The sequence below is a fragment of the Saimiri boliviensis genome, chromosome 4 (genome assembly GCF_048565385.1).
Source record: "Saimiri boliviensis isolate mSaiBol1 chromosome 4, mSaiBol1.pri, whole genome shotgun sequence".
Classification (NCBI taxonomy): Eukaryota; Metazoa; Chordata; class Mammalia; order Primates; family Cebidae; genus Saimiri; species Saimiri boliviensis.
This window is the reverse complement of record NC_133452.1, coordinates 35,493,971-35,514,818: the sequence shown is the minus strand read 5'-3', so window position 1 is coordinate 35,514,818 and position 20,848 is coordinate 35,493,971. Positions and strand designations below refer to the sequence as shown.

The 20,848-nt window shown below is 41.2% G+C and overlaps 1 protein-coding gene across 1 annotated transcript in view; it reads right to left on the bottom strand.

The window, feature by feature from the left end:
* SGK1 (serum/glucocorticoid regulated kinase 1) overlaps positions 1–20,848 on the bottom strand; it is a 156,129-nt gene that overhangs the window by 93,661 nt on the left and 41,620 nt on the right. Inside the window, exon 2 of the mRNA XM_003932457.4 lies at positions 11,588–11,803. Coding sequence (XP_003932506.1) covers positions 11,588–11,803 — 216 coding nt within the window. The remainder of the gene's footprint in view (positions 1–11,587; positions 11,804–20,848) is intronic.

Here is a 20,848-nt window from a genome sequence, read left to right as displayed (position 1 = left end):
GGGGCTGAGGATTGCTTGAGCCCAGGAAATCAAGGCTGCAGTAAGCCCTGATTGTGCCACTGCACTCCAGCCTCGGCAACAGAGAGCGATCTTGTCTCAAAAAAAAAAAAAAAAAAAAAAAAAAAAAAAAAAAATTGTTTAAGTGCCTTATTTAGACAATAAAAGTGTATTATTGTCTTTGAATTTACTGAGGAGGAGGAAGAGGCAGTGGCCTTATATTTAATCATGTCAACGACTCAGTGTTAATTCTTCTGTTTGTAGTAACGTGGCTAATAACTTCAAATCTCGTGGCTCCTTCCAGAGGACTCTGGCTTCACTAGGCATTGAAAACAGCACACAGTGCCTTGGCTTCAGCATTTGTTCGCTGACTAAGCACCTTTCAAGCTGCCTTCAATTGAAAGACAGACAGCAGACTCTAAGGAAATCCTTACTCAGCCAAATGTATCCCATATGAGAGGGCAAACTTAATGAGAATCAGTCCCTGGCATGCAGTGCCTCTGGAATGTGCGTGATTTACAGCCAGCATGGCCTGCAGAGTTTTCTGTCCTAGTCTCTCCTTTTCTTGTTAAAACAATTTTTTGCATGAACAAAATGTCAGTTTTAGCTAATAAAGGCAAAAAGAAAAAAGAGCACACTAACTTTAGCATGTCTGCAAGGTCCCGGGAGGAGATAAGAAAAGGAACACATTAGATTCACAACTGCAAGGAGCTTAGAGAATACACGGGCATGCACACAAATATTCCACAGGCAGAACAAACGGATTGAATTGACAGGCAGAAATACAATCAAGGTGCTTTAGAAGCATAAATATTGTGTGTTTTCCATTTTCCTCCAAGTGCCTTTATTTGTAGCAAGGCAATGGTCTCACAGTGCAAAACCATATTTGTGATGCTTCCTGGTTTCCTATCAATAGGAACCTATTCATTTACAAGTGAGGCTCCTGATGGGCATGGTGTTTTCCCCAAACCCACAAGTAATATATTAATATGGTATTGAAACATTTAAGCAACATAAACAAAGCTAATGTCCTCCGTGACTCATCTCCTCCACCTAATCACTGGCCAATTCTAATCCTTGGAAGGTGGTAATCACTATTGTCATTTGATACATATTTCCACGTCTTTTTTTACATTTACCCACACATATACACTCACACTCATAGATAAACATACATATATACAGACAAGAAGAAAGAAATACAAAGTTAAAAAATGTGATAATGCTGTATACATGTTCGTCTTTTTTTTTCTGATACAGATTTTGGTACTAATACATGTTCATCTTAACTTGCTATTCTAGCTTATATACCTTGGGATATGTCAATATACACAAATTTCATTATTTTTAATCATTGCATGTGTTCTATGGTATGGATATGTCATAATTAATAACTTCCTACAAGTTTGTAATTTTTTTTTTTTAGAAAGAAAAAGAATAATAAGAAAAAGAATAAAGAAGAGGAAGAAAGAGAAAGAGGAAGAGGGAGAGAGAATAGGGGTATTGCTTTGTTGCCCGGGCTAGAATGCAGTCTAAATATGGGTATGCCTATAATTATCCTTAATAATGGAGACATGAAAGAAAATGAGGGAAGAGAGTAACAAACAAGGAGCCAACCAACATTTCGTTTAAACTTCTAAGTTGATATGATGTGGTACTGATAAGAGTGTATATTTTGTGTAAAGTGGAGAGTTCTATAAATGTTAATTACGTTTACTTGTTCCAGATCTGAGTTCAAGTCCTGGATATCGTTGTTAATTTTCTGTCTCATTGATCTGTCTAATATTAATGTTGAAGTCTCCCACTATTACTGTGTGGGAGTCTAAGTCTCTTTATAAGTCTTGTATGTCTGGGTATTCCTATATTGGGTGCGTATATATTTAGGACTTTTAACTCTTCTTGTTGTTGCATTGATTCTTTTATCATTATATAATGTCCTCCTTTGCTTCTTTTGATCTTTGTTGCTTTAAATACTATTTTATCAGAGGCAAAAATTGTAACTTCTGCTTTTTATTTATTTATTTTTGCTCTCTGATTAGTTGGTAAGTCTCTCTCCATCCTTTGTTTTGAGTCTTTGTGTATCCTTGAATGTGAGATGGGTCTGGATGCAGCATACAGTTTTAGTTTTTTGTCCAAATTGGCTGTCTGTCTTTGAATTGGGGAATTTAGTCAATTTAAATTTAGAATTAATAATAATATATGTGAGTTTAATACTGCCATTTGCCCATTAGTTGATATAAATTCTTCATTATATTAATGTTCTTTACTTTTTGGTATTTTTTAGAAAGGCTGATACTGTTTGTTCCTTTCTATGTGTAGTGGTTCTTTCAGAGCTCTTGTAAAGCAGGCCTGGTGGTGATGAATTCTCTGAGTGCTTGCTTGTTCACAAAAAACTTTATTTTTCCTTCACTTATGAAGCTTAGTTTGGCTGGATGTGAAATTCTTGGTTGAAAGTTCTTTTCTTTAAGGATGTTGAATATTGGTCCCCACTCTCTTCTGGCTTGTAGGGTTTCTGCTGAGAGATCTGCTGTGAGTCTGATAGGCTTCCCTTTGTGGGTAACCTGACCTTTCTCTCTGGCTGCCCTTAGTATTTTCTCCTTCATTTCAACCCTGGTGAATCTGACGATTATGTGCCTTGGAGTTGCTCTTCTTGAGGAATATCTCTGTGGTGTTCTCTGTATTACCTGGAGTTGAATATTATCTTGCCTTACTAAGTTGGGAAAATTTTCCTGAATAATATCCTGAAGCATATTTTCCAGCTTGGATTCATTCTCTTCGTCACATTCAGGTACACCTATCAAGCGTAGATTAGGTCTTTTCACATAGTCCCATATTTCTTGGAGACTTTGCTCGTTCCTTTTTATCCTTTTTTCTCTAATCTTGTCTTCTAATTTTATTTCATTAAGTTGGTCTTCGACCTCTGATATCCTTTCTTCTGCTTGATCAATTCGGCTGTTAAAACTTGTGCATACTTCACGTAGTTCTCGTATTGTGTTTTTCAGCTCCATCAATTCACTTATTTTCCTCTCTAAATTTTGTATTCTTGTTGACATTTCGTCAAACCTTTTTTCAAAGTTCTTAGTTTCTTTAGATTGTGTTAGAACAAGTTCTTTTAATTCACAGAAGTTTCTTATTATCCACATTTTGAAGCCTGCTTCTGTAATTGGAACACACTCGTTCTCCATCAAGCCTTGTTTCATTGCTGATGAGGAACTGGGATCCCCTGCTGAGGAAGAGGCATTCTGATCTTGGGTATTCTCAGCCTTTTTTGACTGTTTTCTTCCCTTCGTTGTAGATTTATCCATCTGTGGTCTTTATAATTACCGTCTTTGTAATTGGGTTTCTGAGTGGACGTCCAACTTATTGATTCTCAGCGCCGAAATCTGAGCAACACACTGCGCCGACTAAATCAGCGGCGTTAAGATTGGTGGTGCTTTTCTGACTCTGCACCGAGAACCGACGCTCTGAAGCGCCGGTAAAACCGCCTCGCCGGTCACAAGAGTCGCCTGGCGACCCGTGGGGCTCCTCCGCTGGGAATCTCCTGGTGCGTGAGCAACAAGAATTCATGTGAAGGTGTGGCGTCCTCTCGTTCTTTGTGTTTTCACTGGGAGCTACATTCCCGAGCTGCTAGTGATCAGCCATCTTGGATCTCTGACAAGTTTGTAATTTTGTTATTTCCTGATGTTTCCATTTTTTCACCATTTCCAATATTGCAATGGATATTATTGTACCCATCTCTGTTATCACATAAGCAAGTATTAATCTGGCGTAGATATGGAGACATCTATTTGCTAAATTAAAAGGTAAGAGATTCCCAGGCATGCGCAGTGGCTCATGCCTATAATCCCAGCACTCTGGGAGGTCGAGATGGGTGGATCACTTGAGGCCAAGAGTTCCAAGTTGCTGTGAGCACATCATGTCACTGCACTCCAGTCTGAGCCACAGAGCAAGATCATGCCATTGTACCCCAGCCTAGACGACAAGTATGAGGCTCCGTCTCAAAACAAAAACAAAAACAAAAAAATTTCAAAATCTCTTACCTTTGTTTTTTTTTTTTTTTTGCCTCAGCCTCTCAAGCAGCTGAGATTGCAGGCGCCTGAAACCACACCCAGTTAATTTTTGTATTTTTAGTACAGACAGGATTTCACCATGTTGCCCAGGCTGGTCTTGAACTCCTGACTTCAGGTGATCCATCCACTCCGGCCTCCCAAAGTGCTGGCATTACAGATGTAAGCCACTGTGCCCTGCCTTCGGTCTTCTTGAGCTGGCTATTACTAGAAAGTATGAGAAAAATGTCCTTCTCTGACACGAATTTGCACATTTTTCTATTTTTATTAGCTGTTGCTTTAAATATTTTCATGTTATGTTGAATGCATAAAGATTTGTGAATGTTTTATCTTCTTGGTAGATATCTTTCATCAGCATGAAATACTCCTCTTTGGTCCTTTTCAATTTTTTTTTTTTTTTTTTTGTATTTTGTCTGATATTTATATTGCTAAAACTACTTTCCTTGTATTAGACTTTACCTGGAACATCATTATTTTCTAACTTGCCAGATCCTTTTACGAACACAGTTTGCAACGTCCCTAGCTTTTGCTATGACATTTTGGACTATGGTTTCCACATCTACCTGATCATCCTACCTGCCTTCTGTTTTTCAGAGATACTTAGTTATCCCTTATCTACACAATGGTATACTTTGTCTTCTAGCACAATTATAAGCTAAAGTGTGTGTGTGTGTGTGTGTGTGTGTATGTGTGTGTTCTGTCATTTAAGGCAGAAAGTAAAGATGACATTCATGGTTAGACTGCCATCTTGCTACAATCCTATATTTTCCTTAACCAGATTTCCTTCTCCACCTCCACTTCAAAACATTTCTTTCCTTTCCTTCCAGCTTGGTTGATCTAGGTATTAAAGGTGCTATGAGAGATACAATAGAGAATAGAGTTTGTGAATACGTTTAGTCACCATGTGTCTCTCTAAAAACTACTTTTGGTCTCCAGCTCTTTGTGGCCTACAAGTTGGTTTCAGGCTGAATACTACAACTTGTGTTCCACTAGCATGCATTATTTAGCCACAGCTTACACAGCTCTAAGGTATCATCTTTCCCATCTCATTCCCAGGAAGATCTGTTTAATTAATAAGCAGTTCGTTTCAGATAGCTCTCCTGGTGACATCACAATATTGCTATTCTTCTGGGTGATTTGTTGGCAATATGAGCACTCTTGTTTCTTCCATAAAAAACATGTTTAAAGACCACTAACTAGACTATTGGCAAGGCCTGGCACAAAGTAAGTGCAATGTAACTCTGAGCAATGTGTGACCATTAAATATAGCATTTAGAATGTACTAGTTTTAGTTTGAAAAAAAAAAAACCTCACTATTAATTCATAAAGGACTTGCACTTTATTTTCCTTCTTATTTATTTATTATTATTTTGAGGCACGGTCTCATACTGTTGCCTGGGCTGCAGTGCAATGGTGAGATCTCAGCTCACTGCAACCTCTGCCTTCTGGATTCACACGATTCTCCTGCCTCAGCCTCCTGAGTAGCTGGGATTTCAGGTGCACACCATCACACCAGCTAATTTTTTGTATTTTTTAACAGAGACCGGGTTTCACTACATTAGCCAAATTGATCGTGAACTCCTGACCTCATGATTCACTCGCCTTGGCCTCCCAAAGTGCTGGGATTATAGGTGTGAGCCACTGTGCCCAGCCTGCCTTCTTATTTTATTTAAAACATTCTCATCTCATTTTCTATATTTTGTCTTTACACATAAAATACAGAGTTTATTTAATTTAATTGTACTTTTCCCTTCACCCCCTTCTTTTCTTGTTTATTTTCACTTATAGGTCATTAAATGCCAACCATAGGATCTCAGATGAAAAAGGCCTTCAGGGTTAACTAGCTGAGGCCTATCATATGACGTTTGAGAGGTTTTGTGGCTTGCCTGAATTCATCCATTGACCTCTGGCAGAGCTGGCACAAGAATATGGGCTGCCTGACTCAGCACAGGCACATAAATTTACCTTTACAAAAGATTTTTTTTTTTTTTTGAGATCGAGTTTCGCTCTTGTTACCCAGGCTGGAGAGCAATGGCATGATCTCGGCTCACCGCAACCTCCACTTCCTGAGTTCAAACAGTTCTCCTACCTCAGCCTCCCGAGTACCTAGGACTACAGGCGCGCGCCACCATGCCCAGCTAATTTTTGTATTTTTAGTAGAGACAGGGTTTCACCATGTTGACCAGGATGGTCTCGATCTCTTGACCTCGTGATCCACCCGCCTCGGCCTCCCAAAGTGCTGGGATTACATAGGCTTGAGCCACCGGGCCCGGCCCTACGAAAGATTTTTAAAAATACAATCTCATCTACAAACTACTAAAAAACTACTAAAAGGAATCTGACGGTGAGCACATATTTCCTTAATTTTTATAGGAGAGAACACTGAGCAGGAGAAATGAATTAATGATTTTCCTAAAATAATCTACATCAGGAGATGCCAGGAGAACAACCTGGGGTCTTTATTTCTGGCCTCTGCATCTCACAGCCTCCTCATCTTCTCACTATGTAACTTCAATTTCTAAAAGGCCAGAGTTGCCTTTTCAATGATTTATGTCATTGTTTAATCCCTGTAAAAACACAAAATGTAGATTTTTTTTTTTTTTTTTTTTTGAGACAGGGTTTGGCTCTGTCACCCAGGCTGGAGTGCTGTGGTGCCATCTCGATTGACTGCAACCTCCTCCTCCCAGGCACAAGCAATGCTCTCACCTCAGCCTCCCAAGTAACTGGGAACACAAGTGTCCACCACAATGCAATTTTATTTTATTTATTTGTAGACACAGATTGGTCTCGAACTCCTGGGCGTAAGCCATCCGCTCCCTGCCCTTGGGTCCCCTGGGATTCCAGGCATGATCAGCCACTGTATCCTGCTGACAAATATTTTAATGATTAAAAAAAATAACAAAACCCGGCCCAGTGCGGTGGCTTACACCTGTAATCCCAGCCCTTTGGAAGGCCAAGGCGGGTGAATCACCTGGGGTCAGGAGTTCAAGACTAGCCTGGCCAACATGGTGAAACTCTGTCTCTGCTAAAAATACAAAAACTAGCCAGGCGTGGTGGCGGGCGCCTATAATCCCAGTTACTCAGGAGGCTGAGGCAGAAGAATTGCTTGAACCTGGGAGGCAGAGGTTGCAGTAAGCCGAGATCATGCCACTGCAGTCTCCAGCCTGGGTGACAGAGCAAGACTCCATCTCAAAAATAAAATAAAATAAAATAAATAAAAAAGGCTTAGACCTGTAATCCCACCACTTTGAGAGGTCAAGGGGGGCAGATTGCTTGAACCCAGGAGTTTGAGATCAATCTGTCTCTACAAAAAAAAATAAAATAAAATTAGCTGGGCATAGTGGTGCACATGTATAGTCCCAGCTACTTGGGAGGCTGAGATGGGAGCATTGCTTGAGCCCTGGAGGCGAGGCTGCAGTGAGCCGTGACTGTGATTGCACCACTGCACTCCAGCCTGGGCAACAGAGCAAAACTTTGTCTCACAAAAATAATAATAAAATAAAGTATGTGTCATTTTGATTTGTGATAACCTTAAGAAAAAAACCCGGCAAAGTCTGAGAACCGGGTAATTGACTACAAATTGGAGAATGATTTACCTGCTATCTGAGATAAAGAAAAGGTATAAATCACAATGTTGCTTTAAATTCCTTCTGCCTTTTTGTTTATTGTTTCCTTTTGTGTGGAATCTCATTGTGCATTGATCTAAACCCAGCTCCTACCAAATGGGACATAGAGTAGGCCCCTACATAAACATTTAGGACTAGGCATGTGTGCTCCGTATAGGGTATGTAGAACCCTCTCTCAATTTCTAAGTCATAAATAGTTCTTTAAAGTCTAAGAAATTAGGCCAGGCGCTGTGGCTCACGCCTCTAATCCTAGCACTTTGGGAGGATGAGGTGGGTGGATCACCTGAGGTCAGGAGTTCAAGACCAGCCTGACCATCATGGTAAAACCCCATCTTTAAAAACAAAAAAAAGAAAAGAAAAAAAAAAGAAGTGTAAGAATTTGGCAAACTCAGGCTGGGTACGCTGGCTCAGGCCTGAAATCCCAGCACTTTGGGAGGTTGAGGCAGGTGGATCAGTTGAGGTCTGGAGTTTGAGACCAGCCTGGCCAACATGGTGAAACCCTATCTCTACTAAAAATGCAAAACAAAACAAAAACCAAAAATTAGTACTCTGATGTCAGGTGCTTGTAATCCCAGCTACTTGGGAGGCAGAGGCAGGAGAATCGCTTGAACCTGGGAAGTGGAGGTTGCAGTGAGCCAAGATCGTGCCACTGCACTCCAGCCTGGGAGAGCTGTGTCCATTCATTTACATATGCTATATGGTTGCTTTCCCTACACGGGCAGAGCTTAAAAGAAGTTACACACTGTAGTTTAGGCAAAGGCTAAAATATTTACTATATGGCCCTTTAGATAAAAAGTTGGCCCTAACCCTTGCATGAGGAGCCATAAATAGATGCACTTGCATTTAGCATCTATTTATTGTTTTTCATGACAAACCTAGAGTCAAATCAGCATCTGGCTAAAAAACAAATGCACTATGACAAATGTTCACAGATTAGCAAAGTGCTAACCCAGTCGTGGAAGTCTAATAGTGTTACAGAGTCACAGGCTTAGCTAATATGTAAATAGCAAACATAAGCAATAATAATTTATATGTCCATGGCATTATATAGATTATGAAACGTTTCATAACTATCTCATTGGATGTTTTCAATAACCGTAGAAAGTAGACAGGGAGGCCAGGCATGGTGGCTCATACCTGTAATCCCAGCATTTTGGAAGGATCATTTGAGGCCAGGAGTTCAAGACCAGTCTGGTCAGTATAACGAGACCCTGTCTCTGCAAAAAAAATAATTTTTAAAAAAATCAGCCAGGTTTGTTGGCACGTGCCTGTGGTTCCATTTACTTGGGAGGTTGGGGTGGGAAGATCACTTGAATCTAGGAGTTTGAGGTAACAGTGAGTTATGATTGCACTCAAGCCAGGATTGCAGAGCAAGACTCTGTCCCCCGACCAAAAAAAAAAAAAAAAAAAAAAAAAAGATGGTTGGCGCTATGGCTCACGCCTGTAATCCTAGCACTTTGGGAGGCCGAGGAGAGCGGTCACTTGACGTCGGGAACCAGCCTGACCAACATGGAGAAACCTCGTCACTTCTAAAAATTATAAAATTAGCCAGGCGTGGTGGTGCATGCCTGTAATCCCAGCTACTCCGGAGGCTAAAGCAGGAGAATTGCTTGAACCTAGGAGCAGAAGTTTCGGTGAACCAAGATCGTGCCATTGCACTCTAGCCTGGGCAACAAGAGGAAAAATCCATCTAAAAAAATAATAATAATTAAAAAAAGAAAGCACTCAAATAAATATAGATCAGATTCAGAGACACTGCATGATAACCCAGAGTGAAAAGGAACTCAGAGTCAATGTCTTCAGTCTTTTCTTTTAGCAGCTAAAATAATTCTTTTATATCTGGAAAATGCTTACCTTGCTTAAAAAAAGAAACGGTGAGTGGTTATTAACATTTATAATTTTATGATGCACTGACTTGGAAGATCACTTACTAAACTGCACTTTGTAATAACATGTTCTATCTTTTAAATGTTGTATTTTTATGTTAGTATAATGGTAAAAATAATATAAGCATTTTTATATGATTTTAAAAATCAAAATAAACATGGGCCTAATTAAGTTCTAAGTTAAAAATACAATCTGGCTGGGCGCGGTGGCTCAAGCCTGTAATCCCAGCACTTTGGGAGGCCGAGGTGGGTGGATCACGAGGTGAAGAGATCGAGACCATCCCGGTCAACATGGTGAAACCCCGTCTCTACTAAAAATACAAAAAATTAGCTGGGCATGGTGGCGTGTGCCTGCAGGAGAATTGCCTGAACCCAGGAGGCGGAGGTTGCGGTGAGCCGAGATCGCGCCATTGCACTCCAGCCTGGGTAAAAAGAGCAAAACTCCGTCTCAAAAAAAAAAAAAAAAAAATACAATCTAAAATTTTTGAAATCTTAGAAACTACAAGATGAATCAGTTATCTGATTTTCTTGGATTAACAGAATTTAACAATTTCTAAAAAACAACTCTTGGAGTAGCAGGGAAAAATCAGTCTTAGTAAAAAAGTGAGTATATATGAGCTTGAGAAAAATAGTGAAAAGTATAGTGCTCTGTAAATGCATCAAATTATGTTGAACTAAAAATTTTTCTTTTTTTTTTAGAGATGGGGGTCTCACTATGTTGCCCAGGCTGGAGTGCAGTGGCTATTCACAGGTGCCATCACACTACGGATCAGCACGGGAGTTTTGACCTGCTCCGTTTCTGACCTGGGCCGGTTCACCCCTCCTTATGGAACCTGGTGGTCCCCTGCTCCCAGGAAGTCACTATATTGATGCCGAACTTAGTGCGGACACCTGATTGGCATAGCACTACAGCTCAGAACTCCTGGGCTCAAGTAATCCTCCTACCTCAGCCTCCCATGTACCTGGGACTACAGGCACGCCACACCCCGCCCAGCTGAACTAAGTATTTTAATGGAAGCTACAAACCTGTAAATAACTATTACAATCTATTTCTTATATCACCTAAGACTTGATCTTCTGTGTGATCACACCACTTCTGAGAAATTGCCAGTTTACCAACACATTGCTGTGTTGGTCTTGTACCAGCATAAAAAATAATACAATATACTGCATGACTCAGCTAGATGACATTCTGGAAAAGGTAAATCTATGGAGACAGTGAAAAGATCAGTGATTGCTAGGGGTCAGGGTAAGGAGGGGATGAATAGTGGAGGGCAGAGGATGTTTAGGGCTGTGAAAATTAACTGCGTGATACTATAATGATGGATGCATGTTATTATACATTAGTCCAAACCCATAGAATGTACAACACCAAGAGGGAACTCTAACATAAACTAAGGACTTAGGTGATAATGACATGTCAATGCAGGTTCCTCAGTTATAACAAATGTGCCATTTCTGCTGGGGGATGCTGATAGCGAAGTAGGTTATGTGTGCATGGAGACAAAGGTATGTGGGTCATCTCTGTACCTTCTGCTTAGTGTTGCTGTGAACCTAAAACTGCTCTAAAAATATATTTTTTTTATTTTTTGAAACGAGTGTTGCTCTGTTGCTAGGCTGGAGTGCAATGGTGTTATCTCGGCTCACTGTAACCTCCCAGCTATTTTTTTTTTTTTTTTTTTTTTTGTATTTTTAGCAGAGACGGGTTTCACCATGTTGGCCAAGATGGTCTCAATCTCTTGACCTTGTAATTCTCCTGCCTTGGCCTCCCAAAGTATTGGGATTACAGGTGTGAGCTGTCGTGCCTGGCCAAACTGCTCTAAAATATAAAGTCTATTTAAAAAAAATTAATATAATGTGCGAATAAAGACCACAATTCTAGGTCCTTGTCAGAAGCTTTATAAATGTGCATTAAAAAATTATTTTTTGAGTACACTACAGCAGAAACAGAAGAAAAACAAAGGCCCAGAATTTTTCCAGCAGTATAGACCCAGAGCAATCATGAACTTACTTCACATCCAGATTGGGTTTCCCATGAACACGACTCCTTCTCCTGAGGGAGAACCCCTCTTTGGAAAGCATGTTCACCCAGGCATGTTTGACACAAGGAAGGCTCAAAGTCTGGCTCCCCTGGAGGGATGTGCACCATCGAGGGGCCGGTGTACTTCAGGCTGGGGCTCTGATGCTTGTCCACACTGACCATTGGGCTCTTGATCCATCTTCGTACCTACGAGGTGCAAAAGGAAAGAAAAACGAATGCCTTTGACTCCCTTTGATGTTTAATGGGAATTTGGTGGGAAATTTGGTGGGACGGGAGCTCAGGAAAGGAAAACTCAGTCTCACAACCTCTCTCTCTTTCAAACTCATCACAATTCGAATTGGTCAGTGTTGTTCAGTCTCTTTCCTAGAGCATGCATTACGTGGCTGGTCATTTCATCTTGCTGAATCTGTCTCCTTATTTTTTTTTCACATTTATTTTTTTCTTTTCATTTTCCTCCTGCTTCCAGTGGGGTTAGAATTTTTTTTCTTTTTAGAGATAGGAGGGTTTCCACTATGTTGCCCAGGCTGGTATTGGCATTAAAAGATCCTCCTGGATCAGCCTGGCCAACACGGTGAAACCTCATCTCTACTAAAAATACAAAAATTAGCCACTCATGGTGGTGCACACCTAAAGTCTCAGCTGCTTGGGAGAATTCCTTGAACCCTGGAAAGTAGAGGTTGCAGTAAGCTGAGATCTCCCCACTGCACTCCAGCCTGGGCAGCAGAGCAAGACTGTCTCAAAAAACAAAACAAAACAGAAAACAAACAAAAATAATTATCCTGGCCAGGTGAAGTGGTTTATGTCTATAATCCCAGCACTTTGGGAGGCTGAGGCAGGAGGATTGCTTTAGCCCAGGAGTTTGAGACCAGCCTGGGCAATATAGTGAGACTTTGTCTCTATGCAAAAAATAACATTTTTTTTTTTTTTTTAAAGAAAAAGATCCGACTGGGTGCAGTGGCTTACACCTGTAATCCCAGTACTTTGGGAGGCTAAGGCAGGTGGATCACCTAAGGTCAGGAGTTCAAGACCAGCCTGGCCAACATGGTGAAACCCCATCTCTGCTAAAAATACAAAAATTAGCTGGATGTGGTGGTGGGCGCTTGTAATCCCAGCTATTCAGGAAGCTAAGGCAGGAGAATCACTTGAACCTGGGAAGCGGAGTTTGCAGTGAGCTGAGATTGCATCACTACACTCCAGCCTGGGTTACAGAACCAGACTCCATCTCAAAAGAAAGAATGAAAGAAAGAAAGAAAGAGAGAGAGAGAGAGGGAGGGAGGGAGGGAGGAAGGAAGGAAGGAAGGAAGAAAGAGAGGGAGGGAGGGAGGGAAGGAAGGAAGGAAGGGAGGGAGGGAGGGAGGGAGGGAGGGAGGGAGGGAAGGAAGGAGATCCTCTTGCCTCTTAAAGTGTTGGGATCACAGGTGTATGTCACTGTGCCCGACCTGTCTCCTCATTTGTAAGATTTAGGTAACAGCATTTCCTCCCAAGCTGTGAAAATGTTACCATGTTTTACAATGTTCAAGTATTTTACCTGGCATATGCTTCATGCCCGATAGATAGTGACTATTTTACTTTGACCCTTATTATTATGATAATGGTGACAGAAATTTAATTCACACATGTCTAAGGTGAATTGCTAGTTATTCTTACAAGGGAAAATACTAATCCCATAGTTTACAATCATATTCACTATTATTATTATTATTGAGACAGGATCTTGCTCTGTCACCCAGGCTGGAATGCAGTGGTCTAATCATGTAATCATGGCTCACTGCAGCCTAGACCTGCTGGGCTCAAGCAATCCTCCCACCTTAGCCTCTAGAGTAGCTGAGACCATAGAATCGAGCCATCACACTAGTATTTTTTTTTTTGGTAGACATGAGGTCTCACTAAGTTGACCAGGCTGGTATCAAACTCCTGGGCTCAAGTGATCCTTCCATCTCCCAAAATGTTGGGATTACAGGAATGAACCACTGAGTCTGGCCCCTATATACTTCTTTAAAACCTTGATTATAAAAGAAACTGCTTCTGGCTAAAAAATTATCTCGTTTGTTTTTAAAGTTCTAAAACTCACCACTTCTCTTACTTGCTTGTAAAATTTCTATAAAATACAGAAAAAAAATAAAATTATTCTAATATTAACAGGCATAATATTTATATAGCATTTCAAAAATGCAAAGCACTTTTTAAAGTGTTAAATGGGGCCAGGCACGGTTAGCTCATGCCTGTAATCCCAGCACTTTGGGAAGCCAAGGTGGGTGGATCATCTGAGATCAGGAGCTTGAGACCAGCCTGATCAACATGGAGAGACCCCATCTCTACTAAAAATACAAAAAATTAGCTGGCTGTGGTGACAGGCACCTGTAATCCCAGCTTCTCAGGAGGCTGAGGCAGGAGAATCGCTTGAACCGGGAGGCGGAGGTTGCCATAGCCAAGATTGCGCCATTGCATTCCAGCCTAGGCAACAAGAGCGAAACTCCATCTCAAAAAAAAAAAAAAAGTGTTTGATGTGTACAGTTTTTAATCCTCAGAACAGGTATGGCGAGATGTTTCACATCTGTAATCCTAGCATTTTAAACTTTGGGAGGCCAAGGCAGGCAGATCACTTGAGGCCAGGAGTTTGGCACCAGCCTGGCCAACATAGCGAAACTCTATCTCTATGAAAAAAAAAAAATGTAAATAAAGAATAAAAAAATTAATTTGTTCTCAGAACAGTTTTACAAGAAAAGTACTATTTTCAATTCCACTTTACAGATGGAAAAACAAAGGCACAGAGATGTGAAGCAAATTTCCCCAGGGCACAGTGTTGCTATGGAGTAAAGATGGGATCCAGGCACCTTGAATCCAGAGTATATAAGCATACAATTTCTAAGAAGTGTTGAAGTGTTGTTAAGACTTATGGTCATTAATGCTTGAAATTTATTTTGATTTACTATGTCACTTCCATGCTTTTCAAAACTCCTGAGGATTCTTTTATATTCAACCAATTAGTGAAATTAATTAGCAAAAGGACAAAGAAATAAAATCACAGTACTGAATTTTAGTTAGTAATGCTACAATTATTATTTTTGATAAAGGGTCTTGCTTTGTTCCCCAGATTGGAGTCCAGTAGCACGATGACGGCTCACTGAAGCCTCAGCTTCCCGGGTTCAATTGATCCTTCCCCTTCAGGCCTCCCAAGTAGCTGGAACTACAGGCATGCATTACCGTGCTTGGCTAATATTTAAAAAAAATTTTTTTTGTAGAGACAGAGTCTTGCTATGTTGCCCAGACTGGTCTCAAACTCCTGGCCTTAGGCAATCCTCCCACCTCAGCTTCCCAAAGTGTTGAGATTATAGGTGTGAGCCACCATGCCCAGCCTGCAATTAACTTTTTAATAACACTGAAGATAAACTAAAATTGCAATAGCAATCATGTTTTTGTTTTTGTTTTTGTTTTTTTTCCAAGACTGTAGTCTCACTCTGTCACCCAGTATGGAGTGCAGGAGCGCGATCTTGGCTCACTGCAACCTTTATCTCCCAGATTCCAGGAATTGTCCTGCCTCAGCCTCCCAAGTAGCTGGGACTACAGGCAAGTACCACCATGCCTGGCTAATTTTTATATTTTTTAGTAGAGACCCCTATAATCCCAGCACTTTGGTTTGGGAAGCCGAGGTGGGTGGATCACCCGAGCTCAGGAGTTTGAGACCAGCCAGGTCAACATGGTGAAACCCTGACTCTACTAAAAATACAAAAATTAGCTGGATGTGGTGGTACATGCCTGTACCTCCAGCTGCTCTGTAGGCTGAAGCAGGAGAATCGCTAACCTGGAAGGCAGAGGTTGCAATGAGCCTGCAGTGAGCCTGAGATTGTGCCACTGCACTGCAGCCTGGGTGACAGAAGGAGACTGTCTCAAAAAAAATAAAATAAAATACATTTTCAATTAGCCTGCAGTGAGCCTGAGATTGTGCCACTGCACTGCAGCCTGGGTGACAGAAGGAGACTCAAAAAAAAAAAAAAATACATTTTTTGAGTTTACTATCTTAAAGTTAAAACTTGTGAGTTTCTGTAAGTATTTCTGGCACTGTAGGGCCTCTTAAGCAGGTACCTTAGCAGGTATATTAAGAAATCTTTTGCTGATTCATTAAAGTAAATCTAAATAAAACTCTGAAAGTTTGAGACTACAATAGAACATATCTTCTTAATGTTAGTACTAAATGTGTTTTGGATCAATCTAAAAAAAGAAAACAGGCCGGGCGCCGTGGATCACGCCTGTAATCCCAGCACTTTGGGAGGCCGAGATGGGTGGATCACGAGGTCAAGAGATCGAGACCATCCTGCTCAACACAGTGAAACCCCATCTCTACTAAAAATAAAAAAAATTAGCTGGGCATGGTGGCGCGTGCCTGTAATCCCAGCTACTCAGGAGGCTGAGGCATGAGAATTGCCTGAACCCAGGAGGCGGAGGTTGCGGTGAGCCAGGATCGCGTCATTGCACTCCAGCATGGGCAACAAGAGCGAAACTCTGTCTCAAAAAAAAAAAAAAAAAAAAAAAAAAAAGAATGAAAAAAAGAGCCGAGATCGTGCCATTGCACTCCAGCCTGAGCAACAAGAGTGAAACTCCGTCTCGAAAAAGAATAAAAAAAAGTATTCAATTTCTTTAGAGATGGAAAATGTTTTTTATTATTCTTATTCAGATGGTTTTGGGCTTGAAGTTTGGTAATTGTTACTGCTTTGTTTCCAGCTTTGTATTTTAAAATCCATCTTTTTACCCTGGCTTACTTTCAACATCTCTTTTGCCAAGTAGATTTAACTTTGGGGCTACTTCAAACAGAATTTAAGTAGATGATAAATCTATTCAAATATGTGTAAGTTGTAAGCCTGAACTGATTAAGAATCTTTGTATCTTTAAATGTATCTTTTCCTAGCCCCCCCAAAAACCTGCACTCTAGAGCTTAAGTTATGGCTAATAGAATAGACTTTTTAAAAAAATATTCTTTTTTCACGTTATTTTTATTTCTTTTTTGTTCTTATTTTTTCTTTTTCTTTTTTAAATATGTTACAGTCGGAATATGTTTATAGTGACTTTTTTGTTTGTTTGTTTGTTTTTAGAGACAATCTCACTCTATTGCCCAGGCAGGAGGGCAGTGGCACGATCATAGCTCACTGCCACCTAGAACCCCTGGGCTCAGATGATCCTCTCACCCTACCTCCCAAATGGCAAGGACTACAGATGTGTGCCACCACGTTCGGCTAATTTTTTTTTTTTTTTTTGAGATACAGTGTCTCATTATGTTGCCCAGGCTGGTCTTCAACTCCTGGCCTCCAGTGATCCTCCTGCCTTGGCCTCCCAAAGTGCTGGGATTACAGCCATGAGCCACTGCACCCGGCAAGAATAAAATTATTCAAAGGCCATATTATTTATTTAATAAAATAAATAAGTAAACTATAATAAGTAAAAAGAAAAATAAAGCAGATGGATGATCAGGATCGTTGGTGGGTTCAATTCTAAACAGTCTAAACCAGAATATTATCGGATACTCCCTCTCTGTCCACAGAGAATGTAGCAAGGTCTATGGAGAAATATTCCCTTTCTCCAGAAGCACCAAGGAAGAGGTGTTACCTACAAAAACGAATCCTGCAGCACATGTCTAACAGGGCTGTTGCTGAATTTTATTGCATGCTTTGTTTTGAAATGTTTTATCTCCATTGGCCAAGTCCTCACGCTGGCTTCAGTGTCCCTTCTTTGTAACTCCTTGACACTTTTCACCAGCTTTGTAGCCTCACAAGTGGTTTTTACAGGCCCCATGAAGGACAGAGTTGATGATATTGACTTGCTTCGAGAGAGTGGCTGGACCGAGTGCACAGGGGTTAAGCAAGGTGCCCGCCAAGACTGCTGAGTAAAGAAACCCTTGCACGGCCCCTCCGGGAGTTCAAGCTCCGACTGGCCCATTATGTTTCCTCAGGCTGCGAATTGCTTCCTTGGAGGGAGTCCCGACTGTGAATGGCTTTGGGAGCCCCTCGGAGACCAGTAACAATGGCTGGAGGGGAGCTGCCGCAGCTGTGTGTGCCACCAACAAGAATGCCCGGATGTCAGGCCACCTGGGCCACCTGGGCCACCTGGGCCCAGTTTTATTCAGAGCTACACAACTGTTTGTGAAGGGCATTGTAAACAAACATAGCCGGGGTGAGATGTCCTCCTTATCCTGAAGAAATCAAAAATTCCCTCCCCTGGGGTTTATAGGAGCCTGCTCTCCAAACCACACCTCTACTGACCTCATTTAACTAGACAGAAACTCTGAGTGAACAGTGAGTAAACAAAATACTCAACCAAATTCTCTGCGAAATCCATTCCACCTTGGTTTTATTCATGTCTTTATTTGAAAAAAAAAAAAAAAAAAAGAAGCAGCTTGTCCAAAAGCAGTAATCCCTCAGTCTAGAAAACTGCCAGATGTGATTAAAGAGATTGGCTGGCTTCTAGGGGTTTTCCACTTGTGGTTTTTTTCCTAATATGTAAAAGCAAATAGATATTACTATTAATTTAAGATAGTTGAGCTGATAATGGTATCAACGGATTCAGGAAAATTATAGAGCGTTTAGGTACTTAGGTGTGAACTCAGATGGCAACACCTACTCTCATCCGTCCCTTCTTTTCAGCAGGAAGAGCTGACTCCTAAAAAGCCAGGAGAATTTGAAGTTGGACACAACTTCTGTAATTTCCAAAGAAGCATTTTTTTTTATTATTATTATAGAGAACTGACTTTGCTTACGTGACATCTCAATAACTTTCAATTCCAGTATAGTCAGCCCAGTTTTCTAGTGAAATTACTTGGATAATTCAATAGATTATGAAAAGGGAGGCCAGGCGTGGTGGTTCACCACTATAATCCCGACACTTTGGGAGGCTGAGGCAGGTGAATTACTTGAGGTCAGATGTTTGAGACCAGCCTGGCCAACATGGTGAAATCTCCTCTCCACTAAAACACAAAAATTAGCCACGATGGTGGCATATGCCTGCAATCCTAGCTACTAGGGAGGCTGAGACAGAAGAATTACTTGAACCCGGGAGCTGAAGGTGGCAGTGAGCCACGATCACACCACTGCACTCCAGCCTAGGTGAAAGAGTGAGACTTTGTCTCAAAAAACAAACAAACAAACAAACAAACAAACAAAAAAACGGTGAATGAGAGACCTGAATCCCTATGCCCCTTCCAGAGGATACATGCTAGCAGGTGAGTTATGACGTGGGTGTCATTTAGAAGGCTCCTGGAAGCGAATTCATCTCACACTGGTGCCTGAAGCTGCTTCATAATATGTCTCCTAAAATACGACAGTGTTGTAATATTCAGTGATATAAATCTGGTATCATCATCTCAGCTATATGTGGTCATCATGTAACCGTCTTTTCTCTAAGTGTGTGTAGTGTTTATTGCTTATATAAAACAACAGGACTTTTATGCTAACTGGTCTTGTTATTAAGCCTATGTCATCTTTCCAATGGACTGTAAGTATGAGAATAGCTTCTTAGGCTTTAAAAAAAAAATTCCGGCTGGGCGCGGTGGTTCACGCCTGTAATCCAAGCACTTTGGAGGTCAAAGCAGGCAGATCATCTGAGGTCGGGAGTTCAAGACCAGCCTGACCAACATGGTGAAACCCCGTCTTTAAAAAAAAAAAAAAAAAAAAAAAAAATTCCCAGAGGCGAATGTATGGTCTTACAGATAAACTAGGTAATAAAAATAGGAATGTCTTGATTACTTTTTGTTTTTACTTATAGATTTTAACATGCTTTGCTAACATCCTCTATCAAGGTGATATACATGCTGTATTTAAATATTTCTTTTAAACACTGCAATACCTATCCTGGAACAGGCTGCCTGAGAAGATGGAGTGGCTTTTGGAATTCTCTGACCTTCTATGCTGTTGCCCTTGGGATCTGCCAGTCCTTTCCTCTCACCTTGACCTAGTTGCAGCCTCTTCTAGATTCTCAGGGTCCAACCTGTTTCTCCAGGCCTACTCTAGAGGATGTAGTGGTGGGGAGGACTCTGGGGAAGAGGGAAAAAGGAGAGGGGACATGTCTGTGTACCCTATTTAATGTTGCTGCTCCCAGCAGGCAGCACCCCAGCTTCATCTCTTCAGAGGACAGTGTTTGTCTGTTCTTCTAGCTCAGTAACTATAAAGTCTCCATCCTCACCTTCCCCATTGAGGAATCCACCCCACCCCATCCGACCCTGACAATTGTCAAAGAGACAAAGCACAGGGATTCATCAACATAAGTTTTTCTTTGGAAATAGAGGTGAAGTTTTTCTCATTTCTTTAAATTGTAGGACATGGCTAGGTGCCTGTAGTCCCTACACTTTGGGAGGCCAAGGCAGGTAGATCACCTGAAGTCAGGAGCTCAAGACCAGCCTGGCCAATATACAGCCTGGCCTATCTCTACTAAAAATACAAAAATTATCCAGCATGGTGGTGCATGCCTGTACCGCCAGGTACTTGAGAGGCTGAGGCAGGAGAATCACTTGAACCCAGGAGGTGAAGAGTCTTATTCTGTTGCCCAGGCTGGAGTAAAGTAGCATGATCTCAGTTCACCACAATCTCCCCCTCCTGGGTTCAAGGAATTCTCCTACCTTGGCCTCCCGAGTAGCTGGGATCACAGGTGTGCACCACCACGACCCACTAATCTGTTTTGTATTTTTACTGGTCTTTTAGTAGAGATAAGGTTTCACCATGCTGGCCAGGCTGGTCTTGAACTCCTGACTTCAGGTTATCTGCCCACCTCAGCCTCCTGGAGTGCCAGGATTACAGGCATGAGCCACTGTGCCCGGCCTCATTACAGTGTTTTGTTTGTTTGCTTGTTTGTTTTTAAATCTCTCTCTCTATCTATCTCTCTCTCTCAGCTACTGTCTCTCAGCATATTAAACACCTTGTTCTTGGAATATCTCTAAGAGCTAGTGAACAGACTGCAAGCGCAAGATCCTCTTTACACCCACAAACTCTTCCTTGTTCCCACAGCCACCTTTCACCACCACCCAACTCCTCTCTCTTAGCCGCGTTTCATGAAAAAATAATCTCCATTTCCTCATCTTATATTTTCTCCTCAACCCATTGCAATTTATTCATTAAACAGTATTTATGGATTGCTTAATATTTTCGAGGACTAAAGCGAAGAACATAATAACAAAAGTCTCATTTCATAAAATGAGTTTTTGCAAAGATGCCAATAAACCTCATTGCCAAATCCAATAGACATTTCTCTGTG